At 38.1% G+C, this 21121-nt stretch overlaps 1 protein-coding gene across 2 annotated transcripts in view; it reads right to left on the reverse strand.

Annotated features, from left to right (window-relative positions):
• Nucleotides 1-13189: 13189 nt before the first annotated feature.
• POLQ (DNA polymerase theta) overlaps nucleotides 13190-21121 on the reverse strand; it is a 113890-nt gene continuing 105958 nt past the window's right edge. For both annotated transcript variants that reach the window (XM_027106000.1, XM_027105994.1), the window contains exons 28-30: nucleotides 16259-16412; nucleotides 14015-14130; nucleotides 13190-13564 (exon numbers count right to left, since the gene is read on the reverse strand). In XM_027106000.1, coding sequence (XP_026961801.1) covers nucleotides 13451-13564; nucleotides 14015-14130; nucleotides 16259-16412 — 384 coding nt within the window. In that variant the 3' untranslated portion in view covers nucleotides 13190-13450. The remainder of the gene's footprint in view (nucleotides 13565-14014; nucleotides 14131-16258; nucleotides 16413-21121) is intronic.

The following is a 21121-nucleotide window of genomic DNA, read 5'->3' on the forward strand; positions in this document are numbered from 1 at the left end:
TCCTAGTAACTTGAACAATGATAGAGAAAATGACTCTGAGCCTTAGTTGTCATCAAAATTACATTTTGTCTGCTTAAGGTGACATCAGAAGATAAGGCTTGCAAATCACAGTCTCTCTACAAGTTGACCATATCTCATTATGATTCCCTGAAGAGATAACCCCTTCTTAGTGTCCCAGGAGAAAATGGGCCTTTAGCATTATAATTCATCATGGAGCTAGAGGTATTTTTTTTCCTGGTTCTAATATGCGAGCAATAATCCCTACCAAGAAATCATCCATTAACCTTGGAGTTTGGAGGGATGGATGATTGATTTATCATTTATTTTAATCCACTGCAAAAGCAGTACTGCCAGCTCTGCTATCTACACTTCATTGAGACCCAGACTTAGTGCCCGTCATCATCATGGCCATTATCTGACTAACTTTGGAAGGATGGTGACAGAACTGAGTGAGATGTTTTCTGATAATTCAGTCATAAAGATAATGTTTCAAATCTTTCATATAGCATTTGAATGATTCTCCAGTTAATAAATCAGAATCCAGGTCTCTAGTACTCGAAGATCTTAAGGGATTGTAAAGGAAAAAGTTTACCGTTGGAGTCCTTTTTTAAAATGTGAACCATGTGTCTGTTATCTGCATTAAGGGATCACCATGGCTTTGAGGAAGGAAAAGGAAAATAAAGATTATGCCCAAGGTTGGTTGAAGAAGATTAAGATTAGCTCTTTGAGATACTTGGTTTTAAAATGTTTGGCAGAAGGGAAAAATGAAGCATATTTAGAAGAGTAAGCTAAAAGCCCTCTCATTGGTTTAGGGTCATTGGGACAACCCAGGAGTATCTGTGTGATTATAGCCCGTGTCCATGGGAAGGCATTGTTAACTTGACCACTTTTGTTCTGAGAGGGCAATGTCAAGAGTCAGATGTTTCTGCGAGGCCTGCCCTTTGCATCAGGAGAAAAGTGGTAGCCTTTGCAGCTTCTTCACCTATGTCTTCTGTAGCCCCAACCCCACTTGTGACGTTACTGTTTCACAGACACACTGCTCCAGGGGCCAGAAATACTTGCCAGTAAGTCATGTATTTGGATTGCACCGTTCCAGGGAGCATGGCTGTAGAAGTTTATTGTGTATATGTGCAGACAACATAGCCCTGAAAGGACAAAATTCAAAATAGGAAAGGTCTGACTTAGGAGAGAAGAGAAAGTGCAATTTGGTACAAGCGGGCTGGGGTAAAAAGGGACATGGGAGCCAGAGTGAAGCATAAGAAGCTTTGATGAGGAACCGAGGCACAGTTGGTCTATTTATACATTTATGTAGGGAAGTGATTCTCAACTTTGGCTGTGCATAAGCATCACCTAAGGCGCTTCTAAAATTCCCAGTTACACCAAAATCTTTCAGAGTGGGTACCAAACATCAGTGTTTTTGAAAGCCTCCAAGATAGTTCCAATGTCCAGCCAAGGTTGATAACTATTACTAAGGAAGACACATTTGTCTACCCTGACTGGCGTCTCAGCCCCACTTCTGAGCGGTCAAGGAAAACAAGATATTGGAGATATTGGCCAGATTGATATTTATTCTGTGTCGCAACCCAAAACAAATGTTCTGTAAAAATTTCTGACCAGGCAGTGCCCCATTAATTCTTAACATCTCTGTCTTTGTGATTTTCTCCTATATGACTGGCCACTAATTATTCCAATTCAAGCATCTAGGTTTCGATTGCCTTATACATGTGACATCACCAGACACCAAAGATATCATAAGAAATTTAATACCATGCAACGTGAAGTGGAAAACTAATTCTCAATAGTGGGATAGTAGAAATTCTCAAAACAATCATTTACCAAATCAGGTCCAAATTTATTACTCATTCTTCATTTGGAGGAGACATGGGTACCAGGTACCTGGTTCTGCCACAGCTATATTTTATTGGATTTGATCTTAGCAAGAAGGGAGAGCAACTCTCCCTTTTTGATTTTTGTCTTTGCTCTCAGGGCAAAGGAGTTTGGATTTATTTTCTTAGTTACTGGACATGTGTTTAAAGGGAGAAGAATGCCTGCAGCTGACTATGTGGCCTCCAGTGCCCTGAAAGAGTGATTTCACCTTCAAAAACGGGAGAGTCTGCCTATCCAACGCAATACTAGTCAATGAGAAAACAGAAGAGTTCTCTCCTCTCACACTGCTCCCCTCTGGTATTGGCCCATCCTTCTCAACTGCAAAGCCAGAAAATAAACTAGGTGGTAGTTATGGACAAGTGTGCACAGGATCAAAATCTCTAATAACCTATAATTTTTAGTACTTAATTATGTGATGTTTTATTCTAGGAAATAAGAAACAGATGACATCATTGATGTATCTTTCTTTCATCTTAAGAATTTTTGCATCTTTTCAGAAAATGACAAATTACTATTTTTCTGTTGCACTCAGCAATTGTGACTATACTTAAAATTCTTGTAGTCTGTAGAGATATCAATAAAATTGTATATGTTTGTACATAGATGCTCTCTTATGTTATGTCATACACCACTAATGATTGTTGCCAAGATTAAATGTGGACAGAGGTAAGACCCTCATTTGCAACAGTGTGAACTATGGTTTTGCAAACTAAAATTGTTTTAAAAAGGGGAGGTGGGTGGGGGAGCGATGTAAAGCATATGTATTGGAACTAAAATAGAGAAAGGGGTAAAACAAAAAAACTGAACACAAGTTCCCCAAACTGAAAGATTTTACTAGTTTATTAATCTAAAATGGTAGAAATAAATAAGATGTACTTACAAATTCAACATTCATACCTACTTCCTCACTTTTTTAAAGTTCAGACTTTAATCCAATGCAGGCAAAAAAAATAAGCTATTATGGGCTTACACCACCACCTACTGGTTATTATGAACATACATTAACCAGCACCCCCAAAAGTCCCCCAGAAAGCCTGCACTCTTCTGCTCCTCTGGCTTTCAGCTGCATGGTTAATTCCTCTTCATGCACTTTCTTTATATTTACCTCCACTGTGGCCTTGGCCAACTACTCTTACTCTTCCAAATGCTGTCTAAGTATTTCAGAAAAAATTTCCCACCACCACCAAATTTCCCTCCTAGTTTCGGTCTATATAAAAATGGGAAAAAAACCGAACCAACCCTAGGCTAAAGAATGTTTTCTGATTTAAAGTTAAAACTATTAAGATAGACTCTTTAAAAATCCAAATACCCAGTCTCCCCTTAGCAATTTTCTCAAAAGGATCCATTTACTTCCTCACCCTCTTTGAATTACAATCACTCAGGCTTCACGTAGCTGTAATTCAGTGTTTAAAATACTGATTTGACATTTTTCCTTCCTTCTCTCCCTCCCTCTTTTCTTTGTCCATTCATTCAGTCCAAAAGTCAACCAACCTGAGCAAGTTCTGACCACAGCCCCACGTAGGGACTGCACTGGAGCAGGGTGAGAGGGACAGCCCACAGGAGGACAGAGCTGGAGCGAAGGGCAGGGTCAGCCCTCAGGTGGTCAGTAGCGGTGCCTGTGTGAGGGAGGCGGTGGAACAGGGCAGAAGCCAGCCCAGCAGGTCAGGAGATTAGGGACTGAGCAATTGGGTGAATACACTGAGGAGGCAAGAGGCAGGTTTCTCACTGATGGAGAAGAACAAGTAAAAGGGAAAGTGAGAATAACCTCTGTAGCACTGGACTAGAATTTGAACTGTCAGTATGAGTTTTATATATACACATACACACACATATATATGATGTAACTAAGTGTGTGCGTGTGTTGTACACATGCATATCCTAAGTCCGAACACCGAGAGGACTGGGAACACCACCTGAGGAAAAAGGAACATACCTAGTGCCTAGATTTTTATTTCTAAACACTATTCTCTGTTAAAAGGAACTGGGGCTCCTTGAAGAAATAGCTGATTTCAAGGGTGAAGCATGTTTTTGTGCCAGAAAATATTCAAAGAATCATGGGGATGTGTCAAAAGGACACAGAAGTCAGCTTGAAAAGGAATATACAGGCCAAATCAGGGATAATTTGTATCAAAAAGTAATGATAGGAATTGAATAAAATAGGAACTCATGAGTCCACATTGACATTAATTGATTAATTAGGAAAAGAGAAAGCTCTTCTTTACTGCAGAATGTCAATAAATGTGGATGGAATTTTCAGATTTCTCTTTGGCAACCACTGTAGTGATAATATGGACAACAGATACCAGTGGATGCTAAAACTAGCGAGTTAACGTGGGATAGAGGAATAGGATATTTACATTGTCTCAAAGTATCTTCACAAAAAGTACTTACTAATCACCATACACACACACACACACAATATATATGTAAATAATTTTACACTGGAGAAACCCGGCAGACAATATTTAATCAGGTGATCAATGTTACCATCACCAGTAGGGGAACAATCATGTGCCATCTGACAGCATGTAATGAAAAGAACACAGCATCACCTCTGTGATAATTCTGACAAAAATGAACAATATGGAAATATTGGATAAAACCAAACTGAGAGACATTCTATAAAATGACTACCTTGTATTCCAACTTTCCAAGGTCACGAAAGTAGAGGAAAGATGGATGTTCCAGATTTAAGGAGACGTGACAAGTGGGTGCAACACATGATCTGGAATTGGACCGATTTGCTATATAAGACATAATTGGCCCAAATCACAAAACTTAAGTGTGGTTTCCCACTTAAGTGGGAATGTTTGTGCTATTCTTGAAACTTTTATTTAGGTTTGAAATTATTTCAAAATAAAATTATAAAAATAAAAAATACTAAATAAATAAATAAATAAAAATTAAAAAATACTTTCAATTTTGTTGATTTACTTGCATTTCAAAAACATTGTCTTCTACCTTTCACAGCAAATGAACAGCTGCTTTATGGATTAAAGAGTAGTTCTGAGCTGGTTTGGGAATCCAAACATTATTTAAAATTTTTCTTTCAAAAATGTGTTTTAATTACACATGTAATACATGAATACATATTTGTAGTGACACCAAATAATAAATTTAGACAAGATAAAAGTGCAATTTCCCTTGGTCACCTCCTTATCTGTACTAGTTATTGGTTTGTTTCCTTCCAAACATTCTTCCCTGCTGCAACTTGCTTATTCAAATACTGTGTCTGAGATACCTTTCCAGGTCAGTACTTCAAACATCAATCATTCTTTTTAACTTACTTATATTATTGCATGGTGTCAATAAAGCATACTTTGTTACTATTACTCTACTAGTAAACATTTAGATATTTCCCAATCCCTGAATATTACAAACAAGACTGCAGTGAACATTGTTGCACATGCATTTAGCATATCTGCAAGTGTTTCTCCAGGGAAGATACTGTGGAATTCAGTCAAAGGGTGTGCTGGTTTAAACCTCTTAAATAGATGTTGCCAATTAAACTATTCTTCACCAGTATATGAGAACTACTGTTGCCCTACATCTTTGCCCACTCTCAATATTAATTTTTTCTCAATCTGAAAGGTGAAAATGGCATCTTGTTTTTATTATTCCTGATTAGTGAAATTGAACACCTTTTTATGTTTACGTTCTTACCCCCTCTTTTGTGACTTGTCTGTTTGTAATTTTTTATTATGTTCTCTTAATAGTTCCGTTGTGGTAATCCTACAGAAGTAGACTAGACACCCTACCCAAAATTTGGTTTGGATATTAAGACTAATGACACATACACACACCCTAGGAGGACACAAAAAAGATTTACTATTGACATAAAGAGGCTTTCTGGGGAGAGGAGGGTAGCACTCAAAATGGTCTAAAATGGCTTGAGAGCACAGGTAAAGAGACTGGTTCAGGGTTTTTATTGTGGTTGGGAGTGGGACCAGAGTTTGCAGAGAGAGGCTGCACTGGAAAGAGGGGAGCACTCAGGCTTTCTTCTCAGTTCACCCAGACATGGGGCTGGAGGGGAAAAGAGGGGGTGAGGCTTGAAACTTGTCAGCAAACATCAAGAGATGGAGTCAGACTCTTTACCACAGGTTATCTATTATTGATTTTTAGTATAACTCTGGAAATTAGTGTAGTTACTTTTTATAACTGCTTTTTCCTTATTTTTAAGTCTTCCTAAAGATGATTGGTTTCTGGGTTTAGAGGAAGGCTTACATGAACTCGGTGTAAAGGAAGAAGGGTCCTGGTCCTTGTGCTTCACTCTGAGTCCTCTGTGATTCCCTCTATAACAGTGGCAGGTCTGTTCGAGACACTTGAGCACCTTTCACTGATTTGTGCTAAAGTACACTTAGTGAATGTGTGCCTTGCTCTCTTGTTTGGGGCAGGGTCCTGTGGTCTCACTTGCTAACTCAGACTCATCTAGGCTATGGAGCCCTCTGGGGTTATCTATGCCCTTCTTCTGGATTAGGCTGTTCAGTATCTTGATGTCATCACTTTTTCATATTGAGGATTTTTTTCTTTTAATGTAGTCAAATTTTATCATCTTTTAGCTTTATGATTTTTGAACTTTGTTTTAAAGGCCTTTACATCTATAAAATAATAAACTCTCATATCTCCTTTACTTTCAAAGTTTTATTTTTTATATTTAAGCCTTTAATCCATCTGGAGTCTCCATACTTTTACAAATGGAAAACATATCATTACACCCCTATTTTTAAATGACTTATCCTTTCACCTCTAATTTGAAGTGCCATTTAAATCATTTCCCATATACACCTAAGTCTGTTTTCTAAATTTTTAGTCTGCCCAAGTAATCTATTTGTCTATTTCTAGGTCCTTATCAAATAGTTAAATTACTACAATCTTTATAATATGTCCTAATATTGATCTTTTTTAGTTTAATAGGTATTGAGTATTTTTCTCTAGGTGAATTTTAGTATATAATCTATCTCAAAAAAAACAATTCCTGTTGAGACTTTGATTGGAATTACAGTAAATTTGGAGGTTAATAAATAACAAAGATTTTTGCTGAAATCGCTTCCCCTAGGATATCTTCATCCTCTTTGTCACAACCATTTCCCTCATTTATGTTGATAATTTTGCCTTCTAGGTTTTTCAAGTTGCATATCTAGAGTATCTAGAATGGCATCAGTGTCAATACTTCCACAGTCAACTACTTCTTATATAACTCTACATCCAATTTGAAGTTCACTTTATACTGCTGTCATTTTTCATTTCATTTCATTTTTCATTTCATGGTGCACCTGCATCTTAATTAGCCAATTTCCTCTTCTGGTTAACCATTTTTATAAAATGTCACATGGATTTAACACTGGGAGACCAGGAGTCAACACTGCTACGTGCTTTATTGTCTGTATGTAAAGTAAATGACAGATGTACAGTGACCAGTCATTGACAGACTTTGAAAGAAATGACGCAATTGGTAACTCACCATGTGTATTAGTTTCCTATTACTGCTATAACAAATGACTACAAACTTACTGGCTTAAAACAACACAAATTTAGGGGTGACATCACCAAGATGGTGACATAGGTCATTCCCAACTTCACTCCTCCTCACAAGAACAACTAACAACTATTCATGGACAAGACACCACTGAGAAAATCCTAGAATGTGGGGTGAGACTGAAGCATCCCCTGTACCACAGAGACTGAGACAGACCATGTTAGAAGGATGAGAGGAGCTGCTACATGCTGACCATACTGCCTCTCCCCCAGGCCAGCACAGCATGGGTCTCCCCTGAACTTACAGTTCTTCCAGTGGGAAAAGAGATCCCAGTGGACATCCAGCTCTTCCAGTGTTTTGGGTCCTTTCTTAGGAGTCCCACTGGGGTCTTGCCTTATGGGGATAACAAGGGAATCTGCAGGGCTTGACCTCTGAGAATCAGATCCTGATGAAGAAGGGGTGAGAGGCCTGCAACAACCAGCACTCAGATCTTGCAGACCCAGGTCCTACTTACAACACCCAGGTGGTAGTCCCAACTAGTGGCTTTGCTCATCAGCATAGCCAAGACAGTGGTGCAGTCTGACCAGGGAACTCAGCAAGGTGCAGGTCTGCCTGACTTGGGACCTCAAACAAATACCCCTACCCACCCTGGAGCCTGGTCTGCCTCCCCTCACCCTCCACTCTCCCCATCCAGGCAGGGGAGCAGAATCATAGCTCCACTCACTGTTCAGTGTAGCTCCCAGTCCTGCCCAACCAGAAAGCATCTGGGTGCAATAATTACTTTCATGGATTAAATTATCCAATCAAAACATGAATGGATTAAAAAAAAGAAAAGAACACTACATGACCCTCACTTTAGCCTTAAAGACACACACAGACTAACAGCAAAGGGATGGAAAAAGATACGTTGAGCAAATGATAAATGCTGCCCCCCTCCAAAAAAAAAGCAGGGGGTATCTAGACTTATATCAGACAAAATAGACTTTAACGTAAAAATGACAAAAAAAATGATTATTATATAATGTTAAAGAGGCCAATTCATCAAGAGGATGTAACAATTGTAAATATTTATGCATCCAGTATTGGAGCACCTATATATGTTAGCAGAAACTAACAGAACTGAATGGAGAAATAAACAGTAATACAAATATAGTTGGGGACATTAATACCCCACTCTCAAAAATGGATTCTCATCCAAAAAGAGAATCATTAAAGAAGAGCGAATTTGAACAATACTATTGATCAAATGTCTCTAACCGCCATATACAGAACTTTCTATCCAACAACAGCAAAATATACACACTTCTCAAGCACAAATGGAACATTTTCTAGGATAGATCACAGGTTAGGCCACAAAACAAGTCTTAACAAATTCAACAAGACTGAAATTATACCAAATACCTTCTATGACCACAATGGTATAGAAACTAGAAATCAGCAACAGGAGAAAAACTGGAAAACTCACAATTACAAGGAAATTAAACAATACTTTCCTGAAAAACCAATGGATCAAAGAAGAAATTAAAGGGGAAATAAAAGAGAAGCTTGAGAAAAATGAAAAAGGAAACACAATTTATCAAGATGTATGAGATGCAGTAAAAGCAGTTCTAAGAGAGAAGTTCATAGCAAAAAATGCCTACGTTAAGAAACAAGACAAACTCACAAATATTGTGTATTTTACAAATTAAAGGTTTGTGGCAACCCTGTGTCAAACAAGTCTATCGACACCATTTATCCAATAGCATTTATTCATTCTGTGTCTCTGTGTCACATTTTGGTAATTCTCCCAATATTTCCAACTTTTTCATTATGATTATATTTGTTACAGTGATCTGTGATCAATGATCTTTGACATTACCATTGCAAAAAGATTATAGCTCGCTGAAGGCTCAGATGATGGTCAGCATTTTTTAGCAATAAAGTATTTTTTAATTAAAGAAAAATAAAAACCAAGATCTCAAATAATCAACCTAACTCTACAGCTCAAGAAACTAGAAAAGGAAGTGCAAACTAAGCCCAAATTTAGCAGAAGGAAGTAAATAATAAAGATTAGAGCAGAAATAAATGAAACAGAAAACAGGAACAATAGAAAAGATTAACAAAACTAAGAGCTGGTTCTTTAAAAAGATAAAACTGACAAATCATCAGTTACACTAACCAAGGAAAAAAGAGGACCCAAATCAACAAAATTATAAATGAAAGAGGAGACATTACAAATGATACCACAGAAATACAAAGGATCATAAGAGGCTACTATGAACGACTATATTCCAACAAACTGGGTAATCTAAAGAAATGGAAAAACTACTAGAAACATAAAACCTACCAAGACCGAATCATGAAAATTTGGACAGAGCAATTACTAGTAAGGATACTATTCAGTAATTAAAAAAAACCTCCCAACAAACAAAAGCCCAGAACCAGATGACTTCACTGGTGAATTTTACCAAACATTTAGAGAAAAATTAATGCCAATCCCTCTCAAAGTCTTCGGAAAAAAATCAAAGAGAAGGGAACACTTCCAAACTCATTTTATAAGGTCAGCATTACCCTGATACCAAAACCAGAAAAGGACACTACAAGAGAAGAAAATTACAAGCCAATATAACTGATATACCCAGATGCAAATATCCTCAACAAAATACTAGCAGACTGACTTCAACAGCACATTAAAGGGATTATACCGCATTATCAACTGAAATTTATACCTGGGATGCAAAGATGTTTCAACATATGCAAATCAATAAGTGTGATACACCATGTTAACAGAATGAAGGATAAAAGTCATACAATTGGGCTTCCCTGGTGGCGCAGTGGTTGAGAGTTCGCCTGCCGATGCAGGGGACACGGGTTCATGCCCCGGTCTGGGAAGATCCCACATGCCACGGAGCAGCTGGGCCCATGAGCCATGGCCGCTAAGCCTGCGCGTCCGGAGCCTGTGCTCCGCAACGGGAGAGGCCACAACAGTGAGAGGCCCGCGTACTGCATTAAAAAAAAAAAAAATCATACAATCATCTCAATAGATGCAGAAAAAGCATGACAATATTCAACGTCTATTCATAATAAAAACTCTTAATAAATTAGGTATGGAAGGAATGTACCTCAACAGAATAAATGCCATATATGACAAGCCCAAAGCTAACATCATGCTCAATGGTGAAAGGTTAAAAGCTTTTCCTCTAAGATTTGGAATAAGACAGGTGTGCCAACTCTCAACCACTCCTGTTAAAAACAGTACTGGAAGGGGGCTTCCTTGGCAGCACAGTGGTTAAGAATCCACCTGCCAATGCACGGGACATGGGTCAAAGCCCTGGTCCAGGAAGATCCCACACGCCACAGAGCAACTAAGCCCATGCCCCACAACTACTGAGCCTGCAAGCCACAACTACTGAGTCTGCATGCCACAACTACTGAGCCTGCATGCCACAACTACTGAAGCCCACACACCTAGAGCCTGTGCTCCGTAATAAGAGAAGCCACCGCAACGAGAAGCCCACGCAGCACAATGAAGAGTAGCAACTAGAGAAAGCCCGTGCACAGCAACAAAGACCCAACACAGCCAAAAATAAATAAATTAATTAATTAATAGAAAAAAATAGTACTGGAAGTCCTATACTAGACATCAGCCAAGAAAAAGAAATAAACAGCTTCTAAATTGGAAAGGAAGAAAGAAAATTGTCTCTATTTGCAGATCACATGATTTTATATATAGAAAATAGGGATGTAATGAACAGAATGAAGACTATAGTTAACACTACTGGACGGTATATTTGAAAGTTGCTAGGAGAGTAGATCCTAAAAGTTCTCATCACAAGGAAAAAAAACGTTTTCGTATCTAATGAGATGATGAATGCTAACTAAACTTATAGTAGAAATCATTTCACAATATATGTAAGTTATGTTGTACACAAACTTACACAGTGCTGTATGTCAATTATATCTCAATAAAACTGAAAAACAAACAAAAACACAAATTAGTATCTTACAGTTCTGAAGGTCAGGAGTCCAATATGATCTTATTGGGCTAAAATCAAGGTGCTGCCACGGCTGTGTCCCTTCTGGAGGCTGTACATTCCACTGCCTTTTCCAGTTTTTAGAGGTTGTCTGCATTCCTTGGCTCATGGCTCCTTCTTCCATCTTTAAAGTCAGCAGTGCAGCATCTTCAAACCTCAATCTCACTCTTTCCATCGTCACATTTCCTCCTCCGACTCTGATCATCTGTCTGCCTCTCACAAGGACCCTTGTGTTCACATTGGAACCACCCAGATAATCTCCCCATTTCATGATCTCTAACTTAATCACATCAGCAATGTTCCTTTTGCCATGTGACTAAAATGTTCACAGGTTTTGGGGATTAGGATGTGAGCAGTTGGGGAGGGGAGGTGCATTATTCTGCCTACAACAAAGGGCATCTGTTACTAACATAGTGATTTGTAGACTGAAGAGCTACCATTGAAGTTTGAACTTTATGCGATTATTAAGTTAATATACCATGCCAACTGAAATTTGAATTGTGTTGTATGGACACTAGTGTTATTTAAGTAAACCATGGTAACTTGAATTTTTTCATAACTGAATCATGCAAAGCAAGGAGTTCCTGTTTTAAGCCCAGCTGAAGGTCAAAAAGGATGAGAAAATGCATGTAACCACACATGCAGAGCCATGGCTGCAGAAGATGAGGTGGAAGTGATCTATATGTCTGCGCTCATATTTGGAGAACACTCATGTAAATAGGCTGAGGTCTCTCTTGTGCTGGATTCTCAAGGCCACCAGAATACTAACAGCACTGCAACTCTTCTGAGAAACGTGGTACAGGTGAATATGGAAAAAACTCGAGAAATAATGATATAACTTCCCTCTTACCTCTGTCGTCTTCTGCCACTTCCCCCCAGCACCAAAATATCTGAGGATCTGGTGCACTAATATCCAACTACTAATAGTGTATTACACTTTGTTTATAAAGCAACTGTCTTTTAAAATTCTGATGAATAAACATAAAAGAGCTCTTTGATAACTGATTAAGAATATAATAAACACTTCCTATGTGTACACTGTTGAGCAAACTATAGAATAAGTAAATGGATACACAGGCTTCTGATACTTAGACCAAACACAATTTTGAAAACTGAACTGCTGGTATAAAGTTTCTCATAAATTAATTTTATTAAAACAGCAAAAAAAAAAAGGTCAGTTATTCACCTCTGACTGGGATTATAAAGTACAATCTTTTAGCGTGAGTATTCTCACCATGCCACAGAGAAAGGTACTGAGGGACTGATGAGGGGGTGTTTTCCTTCTCTGGCAGTGTTATATTAAACTGCAGTATAAATATCTGATCTTAAGATCAGAATACCTCTTGAAGAGGTGTAGCTTGTTTTATAATACCTAAGTATTGGAAATATATTAATTGCATGAATTGGGAGAGGGAAAGGAAGAAGAAATGGCAATTCATGAAAATCCATTCCTAGACTACATCCATACCAAGTCTTACCACTTTACAGAATTCTTAATTTACTAGCCAGTGCTATTTAAAAATACCACTTCAAAAGTCTTACACCGATACTGGATGAAAATCACACACAACACCTAACCCTGGTGGTTTATGTGAAACCAAATCCTTATCTGCCTCTGGCTCCTTCAGGGGTCTGTATCACCAGTGTCTGAATCCTGGTTGGGATGAAAATGACCCTGAGACAGCAGTTTCATTTTCTTCATGCTCAACCAGACAGATGAAGATCCAAAGTGCTAAGTACGTGTTCTTAGCATGTGTTAACAGTAGTTAACACTACTGTTAGTGTTAACATGTGTTAACATGTGTTCTGAAGCATGTGTTCTGAAACTGTTTAGGGCCACAGTAAACTATAAAAGGCAGTTTCATAGATACTCTTTGAGAGCGAATATAATCATTAAACTTGATATTTTGCCTCAAAAATGTTTTTCATACTACAGAAAATAAACTCATATATGTTTTGAAACTCTCACTATAAAAGTTCACCAGAACTTGAGGTTTTCTGTTTTCATGAAGTAGGTGAAAGGGTAATCTCTATTCTTTCCATGTGATTGTACCTACACCAGGCTTCCCTACAATCACACATCAAAGTCCTTCAGCTCGCCCCAGCTGGCACCTATTTTCACTTTCACTTTCAGTTTCACAGAGAGTTTTACGGCACTTTCCATTTCATTCTTGACAATCTGAGCTACCTACAAAACAAAAAAAAAGAGGTTAACAAACTCTGCCCAGTCAAAGAACTGTCTGCCAGCCCACTCACTGAGGGGATAAACCAGACTGGAGCTCTTTACCTCATGGTGCTTAAAACTCTAAGTTGGAAAAGAGCCAGGTATCCCACACTAATCTGCACTGACAAACAGAAGCTCTGCCAGGTTCACTAGAATGCTCAGAGCTTTGAAATCCTCAGGGCAAGACTCCAAATTCTCATCTAACTTCTCGCAGACAAAAATATCCCTGCATCAGGAATTTCTTTTAAAATGAGTTTAAAGATGAGCACTCTTAGCTCTTTCTCTACCCTTAAGGATTCTACTTTTCTATAGCCATCCTGGGGCTAGGGAAGGGCTCCAGAAATCTCATGCATCTTAGCCTGACTTACAGTGTCTTAGCTTTCTGTAGAATGGATATGAACACTGCAAAAATACCTGAACAACATCCTCTTCTGCCACTTCGTATAAGAGTTCATCATGGAGTTGAAGGATGAAGAAGCCTCCTCTGATGGGACAGAACATCCCTTGCAGTTTTCTCTTTGGTAACAATCCTACTCCATGAGAAAAGTAGCAAAACTGATCAGCATGTCACTGTGCTATGGGAGTATTTTTTTTTTTTGAGAGATTTTGGGAAATTATGATTAAGAGATTAAAACACATAAAATTTGGAGCTATCAAGAAAATAACTAATTGCTGATTGCCACCTAGCCCACCTATCAGGTAAACTCAAATCTCCACCTACCTCCTCCCAGAAATGAGGAGTCTAAAAAAGACATCAGTAAATGGAGTTGATTGACACTCCTTGATGTCTTTTTCTGGCCAGAAGTGTAACCATGGTAGAATTGGTGATTCCCCAGTTGGACCACACACTCTAGACAAGTAATTCTAAACCTAGGGTCCAAATGTGGACTTCAGAAAATACACAGATTCCTTCAAGATATATGAAAGGGTCTATGTCTGTATATTTTTCTGTGAAGATGATGTATACCTTTTCAGAGGATTCTCAAAAGAACTCATGAATCCAAAAATGGTTTAAAAAAATCACTGTATTATAGTTATTATAATATAGTTATTATAGTCACCATTTCCTAACTAGTGGGCCTAGTGGTACAGATTATGCCCCTCTGATCACTAAAATAAGGTTCAACATTAATACTTTTAGAGTATCTGCCTTCCATTGTTTGCCCGTTTCTCAGAGCAGTCCTTCCTTTTTGCCATTCAAATTTCCTATACTTATTCTTCAGGACAGGACAGCACAAATACTGTCTCCCTCGATATCTGGTGCTTCCCTCAGAGAGAGTTCTTTAGCTGTCACTACCTGCAGCCCAAGTTTTCTCAGAGGTGGCTCTCACAGGGTAAGAGAACAAAGGCAGATGAGGCATGGCAAGTTGCTTCCATACCAGGGCTGCAAAGGCTGTGCATCTGTTTGCCAGTTTGGCTAAAATCTGATCTGACCCATTGGGCCCCACTTATCTTGCATCATTGGCTGTCTGGATGCTCTAGTTTTTCTGCTTTCTGATCGTTATACCTTTGTCCTCTTGATTTCCCTTGGTTACTTGGCTTCTGACCCAGAATGCCATGATCCTCCTGTTCCCTGTGTGGTCTGCTTCCTCAGGCTGAGCTCCCTTTGATCCCACTGACCTACTACTGCCTTTAACTCAACTTGACACAATCAAGCCATCCTCAGTGACATACCCACATTGTCTTCCACTCACTCTAAAGAGTGATACCACCTATATCTTCATTTTGACACTGCATCATTCTGCTGTGAAGAGTCAGGTAAATATTTCACAGTCAGGTATCATATCTTCCTTTCCTTAGCAGATTTAAAATTCAAACATAGGTTGACAACTTTTACTTCTAAATCCTCCAAAGCACACAGTACAATGTTATTCCCCAAATAAGTTTGACCATACATCCTCTTTCTACAAATATAAGAGTGTGAATGTGTGCATGTGTTCATGGAAAGTCATGAACAGGAAAATCAACATCTTCTTAAGGTGTGGTATGAGGATCGAAGAGGATCCCAGAAATTCTTTCAAAGCATCTGCAAAGTCAAATTATTTTCCCAATAACACCCAAAGGTTATTTTCCTTTTTCAGTCTCCTTCTTTCATAAGCGTACAACAAGGTGATCAATTATCTTGGTTTTAGCAATGAAAGTCCCACATCCTGGGAAACCATCAGTCTCCCACAAACTGGGACATTCATCATCCTCTACAGAGGATTTTCCAGAGATTACAGAACAGGTAATATTGCAACAAACTGAATGCAGAAAAATATAAGAGACTCCAACTGTCATCTCTTAAGCCAGACATTAAAGAGATTTTCAGAAAAAATAAAACCACTCATCACGAATTTTTTTGTTGTTCTGAAAAAAATGTAGTTATTTTCATAAAAATATGTTATTTATGTTAACACATGATGGGTTTATTATTGTTACCTGTAAATGTTAATAAATGTTTTTAAATTCCCAGTTTTAATTTCTAATATGGTAAATATTAGTAGATATAATTAACACACATAAAAGCTCTTTGGGATCCTTTCTAAGAGTGTAAAGACATCATGAAACCAAAATGTTTGAGAACTGCTGAGAAATAAATATAAATCGTTTCCCCCTTTCTTTTCTGATGTAATTAATCTCACCATGTTATAGCAAGGGCCTCATTTATGAACAAACCTGTTCTGTCACTTTGGAGCATACTCTCCCGATGACCATGGGATTTGAAGGCTGAGTGGAAGGTTTCTAATTGCTTCTGAATATTAACTGTGGCTATTTTGACAATATCAGCTGCCGAACCTTGGACTCTTGTGTTGATAGCCTGACGCTCAGCCTATGAAAAACAACAACAGATGCTCCATCAGACACGCCAGCATTGTTTCATACCTGCCTTTAGCGTCCACAGATTAGTGCTCACATGTGCAGACTGGAAATCTGGAACTGAGATGTGACCCAGGGCATCCACTATAAGCTGTATCTTAAGAATAACAACCAGAATGATCCAGGGCTCTAGATCCTGGGCTATCATTCACATGAGGATAGACTAAACAAAAGAAGGTCAGATTGCTTCAGTTTAGAAATCTTCGACAGTTAGGAACCAAAAACTACATTACACTTAAAATGTATCTAGAAGCTCAAAATTATTTTTAAAAATATAGTATCAGTATTCTAAACTTCACTTTAAAGGATCCATTCCTCAAAATACAATTCCTCTTAACACTAAATAGATATAATTAGAATACCATTCTTTGTGATGTGGGTTGGAATGTTTCAAGCACATCCCCCATATCAGTGGCCTCTCAGTCCTATGTAGAGTTTGGCCACAGCAAGTCTGCAGCCCTCTGGTATGAATCAGAGCTTTTTATGGGCTATTGGGCCTAATCGTTAGCTGCTGGTGAAAATGCAGATCCTAGATCCCCAGGTATTAAATTAGAACTTCCCTGAAACTATTGCTGCCATGAGCTTCTTGGCAGGCAACCACAGCTGCTAAAAGTGAACATCCTGGAGCAGTAGGAATAGGGGTCTAGGTTAATATCCAAGATGTAATCTATCCATGAATATCACTCCTGTTGTTGCAAAAGGGCTCAGAAAATGGGAAGGGTCTACTCACTGGAGGGATCTATGTAACCTGAGAGGTGTTCTCTAGTTCCCTGTCACCTGGGCTACATCCAACTCCTAGTGTATTACATACTGGTAAAGAGACAGACTTTTTAACTATTGTTTTGTCAAATGCTGATGAATCCATTCTAAACTCATTCAGTTGTCATTGTTTAAAGAGTGACTGAATTTCAAAGTTCTGACTGCTCCTGTTCTTGAAACTATATGCCTCTGTGCAGTGGATTATGTTATTGTTGCTATTACTTGCTGCCTTTCTCTGTGAAGTCCCATGGCCCCCACCCATTGCCATGTAATTCAAAGTGTTTTTCACTCTAAAAGAATGGCCTTGACTTGTTTTGGCCAATAAAATGTGAGTAAAACTGACATACAGCACATGCAAGGAGTTTTAAAAGCTATCTAACACTGTCACAAAAAAGGGCTTATCCCAGGTAGGTACTTTTCTTTATTCTGAATTTTAGAATGAAGAAAATACAGAGCAGAGGCAGAGTCAACCCAGAGCCAAACTATACTATGAATTAAAAATAAATATTCTTATTATAAGTCACTGAAATACGGGAGTTGTTTTTACTGTGACACAACAAATATAACTAAAATATATAATTCATTCTCATGATACTGTACTTCCCTGATTCTATTCCAAAATAAGAAAACTTGGCAGTCTCAGCTTTGTGTCCCACAATCTTAGTCCCTTCTCATCACTAGAGTGTTTTCATATACATAAAAATATACAGGTTTCTGGTAATAGGAGATTATGCCATTAGGACTAACCCTTCCACTGATAACCAGAAAAAGGTGGTCAGAAAATGCCTCTTTGAATGAATCAGACAGGAAAAGGGAAGTGAAGAATTATAGAACCTAGAGAACTAGGAGAGAAAGGAAACCAAGGAGGTGATCCTGGCATTGGAGGCCATCCTTTCTCCCAGGGAAATCAACAGATTCCAGAAGAGGCAGCTGACAGGCTAAGAAGCTGAGCAGAACTTGATAGTCTTGAAATATTTGGGTTCACAGCCCAATAAGTAGGAGGCCTGGTAAGGAGGTAAGATAATACAACTGTTTTTATAGAAAACTAAGAAAAACAAAAGGCAATAGGAACAGACTACAGGGATTCAAGTATGAGCCATATTTGACTACAGACTAGTATCAAACCTATTAGACTATAAAATGATCATGTTATCAAGAAAATAAAAGACAAAATTGAATATTTCGGCAGAGAACAAAATACCATTAAGAACCAAATAGAAACTCTATAACCAAAAAAATTAAAACAACAGAACTTAAAGCATTTAAACAGTGCTTTCCCTATAGTTTGGTGTATGTGTGCAGTGGGGAGATAGTATCGACTTGGAGAGAAGATAAAAAGGCCTTCTGGGGTGCTGGAAAAGTTCTATATCATTTAGAACCTAAAAGCTCAATAGTTGCTCAACAGCAAATTGAAGAGCAAATCAGCCAACTGAAAGATAAGTTAGAAGAAAATATCCAGAATTAAGCATGAAGAAATATAAACATGGAACAGAGGATACGAAAAATGAGGAATTAAAGAGAAAAGTTTTTAAAATTTATAATAGAAGTTCCAGAAAGAGAGGAGAGATTTTGATGAAGCAATGACTGAAGAAGAAATGACTAAGAATTTTCCAAAATCAACAAAAGATCTCACGGTGCCGATTCAAGAAGTCCTAACACCCTCAAAAACAGATCAGTTAAACACACACACACACACACACACACACACACACACACACACACACACGCACGCACGCACGCACATGAAGTTAAAAAAAAAACCCACAGGGGCTTCCCTGGTGGCGCAGTGGTTGAGAGTCCGCCTGCCGATGCAGGGGACACGGGTTCATGCCCCGGTCCGGGAAGATCCCACGTGCCGCGGAGCGGCTGGGCCCGTGAGCCATGGCCGCTGAGCCTGCGTGTCCGGAGCCTGCGCTCCGCAACGGGAGAGGCCGCAGCAGTGAGAGAGGCCCGCGTACCACAAAAAAAAACAAACCCACAAAATTAAGCACATCACAGAAAATCTGTTGGAAACCACAAGGAAAGAAAAATACTGTATTAAAAGCAACCTAGAGAAAAAAGGCAGATTGCATTTAAAGAAGAAACACCAGGGATGGGCAAACTAAAGCCTACAGGCCAAGTCTGGCCCATCTCTTGTTTCTGTAAATACAGCTCTACTGGAACACAGCCACACTCACTCATTTATGTAGGGTCTATGGCTGCATCTGCACTAGAACAGCAGGCTTGAGTAGTTGTGATGGAGACTCTGCAGCCTACAAGCACATGTTTAAGGGAGCTTACTTTTTCTGACACAGACACTATTAAAAACCTAAAGGAAAGTTCTACTTATTGGTAAAATGTTTAAAATTTCCCTCTGAGACCTGAAAAGTGGCAAAGATACTCACTATCACTAACTCTGTTCAACACTGTCCTAGCTAGTAAGTCAAGCAAAAGTAAAAAAAAAAACAAAGAATAAGACTCAGAAAGACAGTTATAAAACTACTTTTTTTTTCCAGATAATAACTGTGTAGATAGAATACCTAAAAGTATCTACAGATAAAATTTTGTAATTAGTAAGTAATATTTGCAAGGTTTCTAGACAAAAGAATAAAGGCAATTATCTTTCTATACCAGTAGTAAAGGGTTAGAAAATGTAAAAAGGGAAGGAAAATAATTAAAAATTTAAAAAGATGCCATTCACAACAGCATGAAACTTTTCCAATATCTAGCTATAAATTTAATAAAAACCTTGTAAGATCTCTTCCCCAAAACTATACATCATTAGTGAGAGAATTTTAAAAGACCTAAAGACCTAAATAAATGGACATATATAACATGTTTATCGACTGGAAAACTCAAATTTATAAATATGTCATTAATCCCATCTTGATCTATGAACTCAAAGCAACTGCAATTAAAAAATCCCAACAGGATTTTGTGTTTGTGTGGAAATTCACAAGCTGCTTCTACAATTTATATGGAAATGCAGAGAACCCAAGAACAGGCAAATCTTGGGGGAGAGAAAAAAAAGCAAGTTGGGAAAACTTTACCATATATCAAAACATAGTATTCAAGAAAAAGCAAAACTACAAGACACTACTTTACACCCACCAGAAAAGCTAAAATTATGTTAACTTAATAGCAAATGTTGGCATGGATGCAGAGCAATGAGAACTCAAATTTATATGGGAGGACAAATTGCTACAACTACCATAAAACACAACGTTGCTTTATCTACTGAAATTGAAGATGAGAGCAATTCTATGTCTACCGCTTTACCAAACATAAACAGAAACATATGTGCACCAGGAACCTTGAACAAGAATAATCAAATCATCAAGATCCATAAGAGAAACCCATCCAAATAGAAAATTCTCCAAACTAGAAACCCATCAACAGAAAAATGGATAAATTGTGATATATTCATATAACAGAGCCATATACCTACCCCAACATGAAACAACATAAATGACTTGCCTAATGTAATTTTGAGTGACAGAAGCTAAACACAGAATACATATATATGATATACAGAGAGGTCAAAACAAAACCATAGGGTTAGAGGTTATAGTGGTTATTTCTGGGAAGGCAGTGTATGGTGATTAGGAAGAGGCATGAGGGGAGCTTCTGGGGTGCTGACAATATTCTGTATTTTGGTTTGTATGGTAGTTACATAGGTATAGCTCTATGATAATTTACTGAAATTTAAATTTGTTTCTTGTGCTTTCTCTATGTATATTTTTCAGTACAGTAAAAGTTGAAATAAAATGTAAAACCAAACTAAATGAAAACCAAACAATAAATCTGGCTATATTTACTCCATATCTGATTCAGAGGGGTGCAATTTTTTTTTTTTTCCCTCAGCAACAACATAATGAATCAATTAGAACTCTGACTCCTAAGGATTTGGTATAAAAAGTCTTA

The sequence above is a fragment of the Aethalodelphis obliquidens genome, unplaced genomic scaffold (genome assembly GCF_003676395.1).
Source record: "Aethalodelphis obliquidens isolate GAN/ISIS:26980383/991018 unplaced genomic scaffold, ASM367639v1 scaffold1, whole genome shotgun sequence".
NCBI classification, from domain to species: Eukaryota; Metazoa; Chordata; class Mammalia; order Artiodactyla; family Delphinidae; genus Aethalodelphis; species Aethalodelphis obliquidens.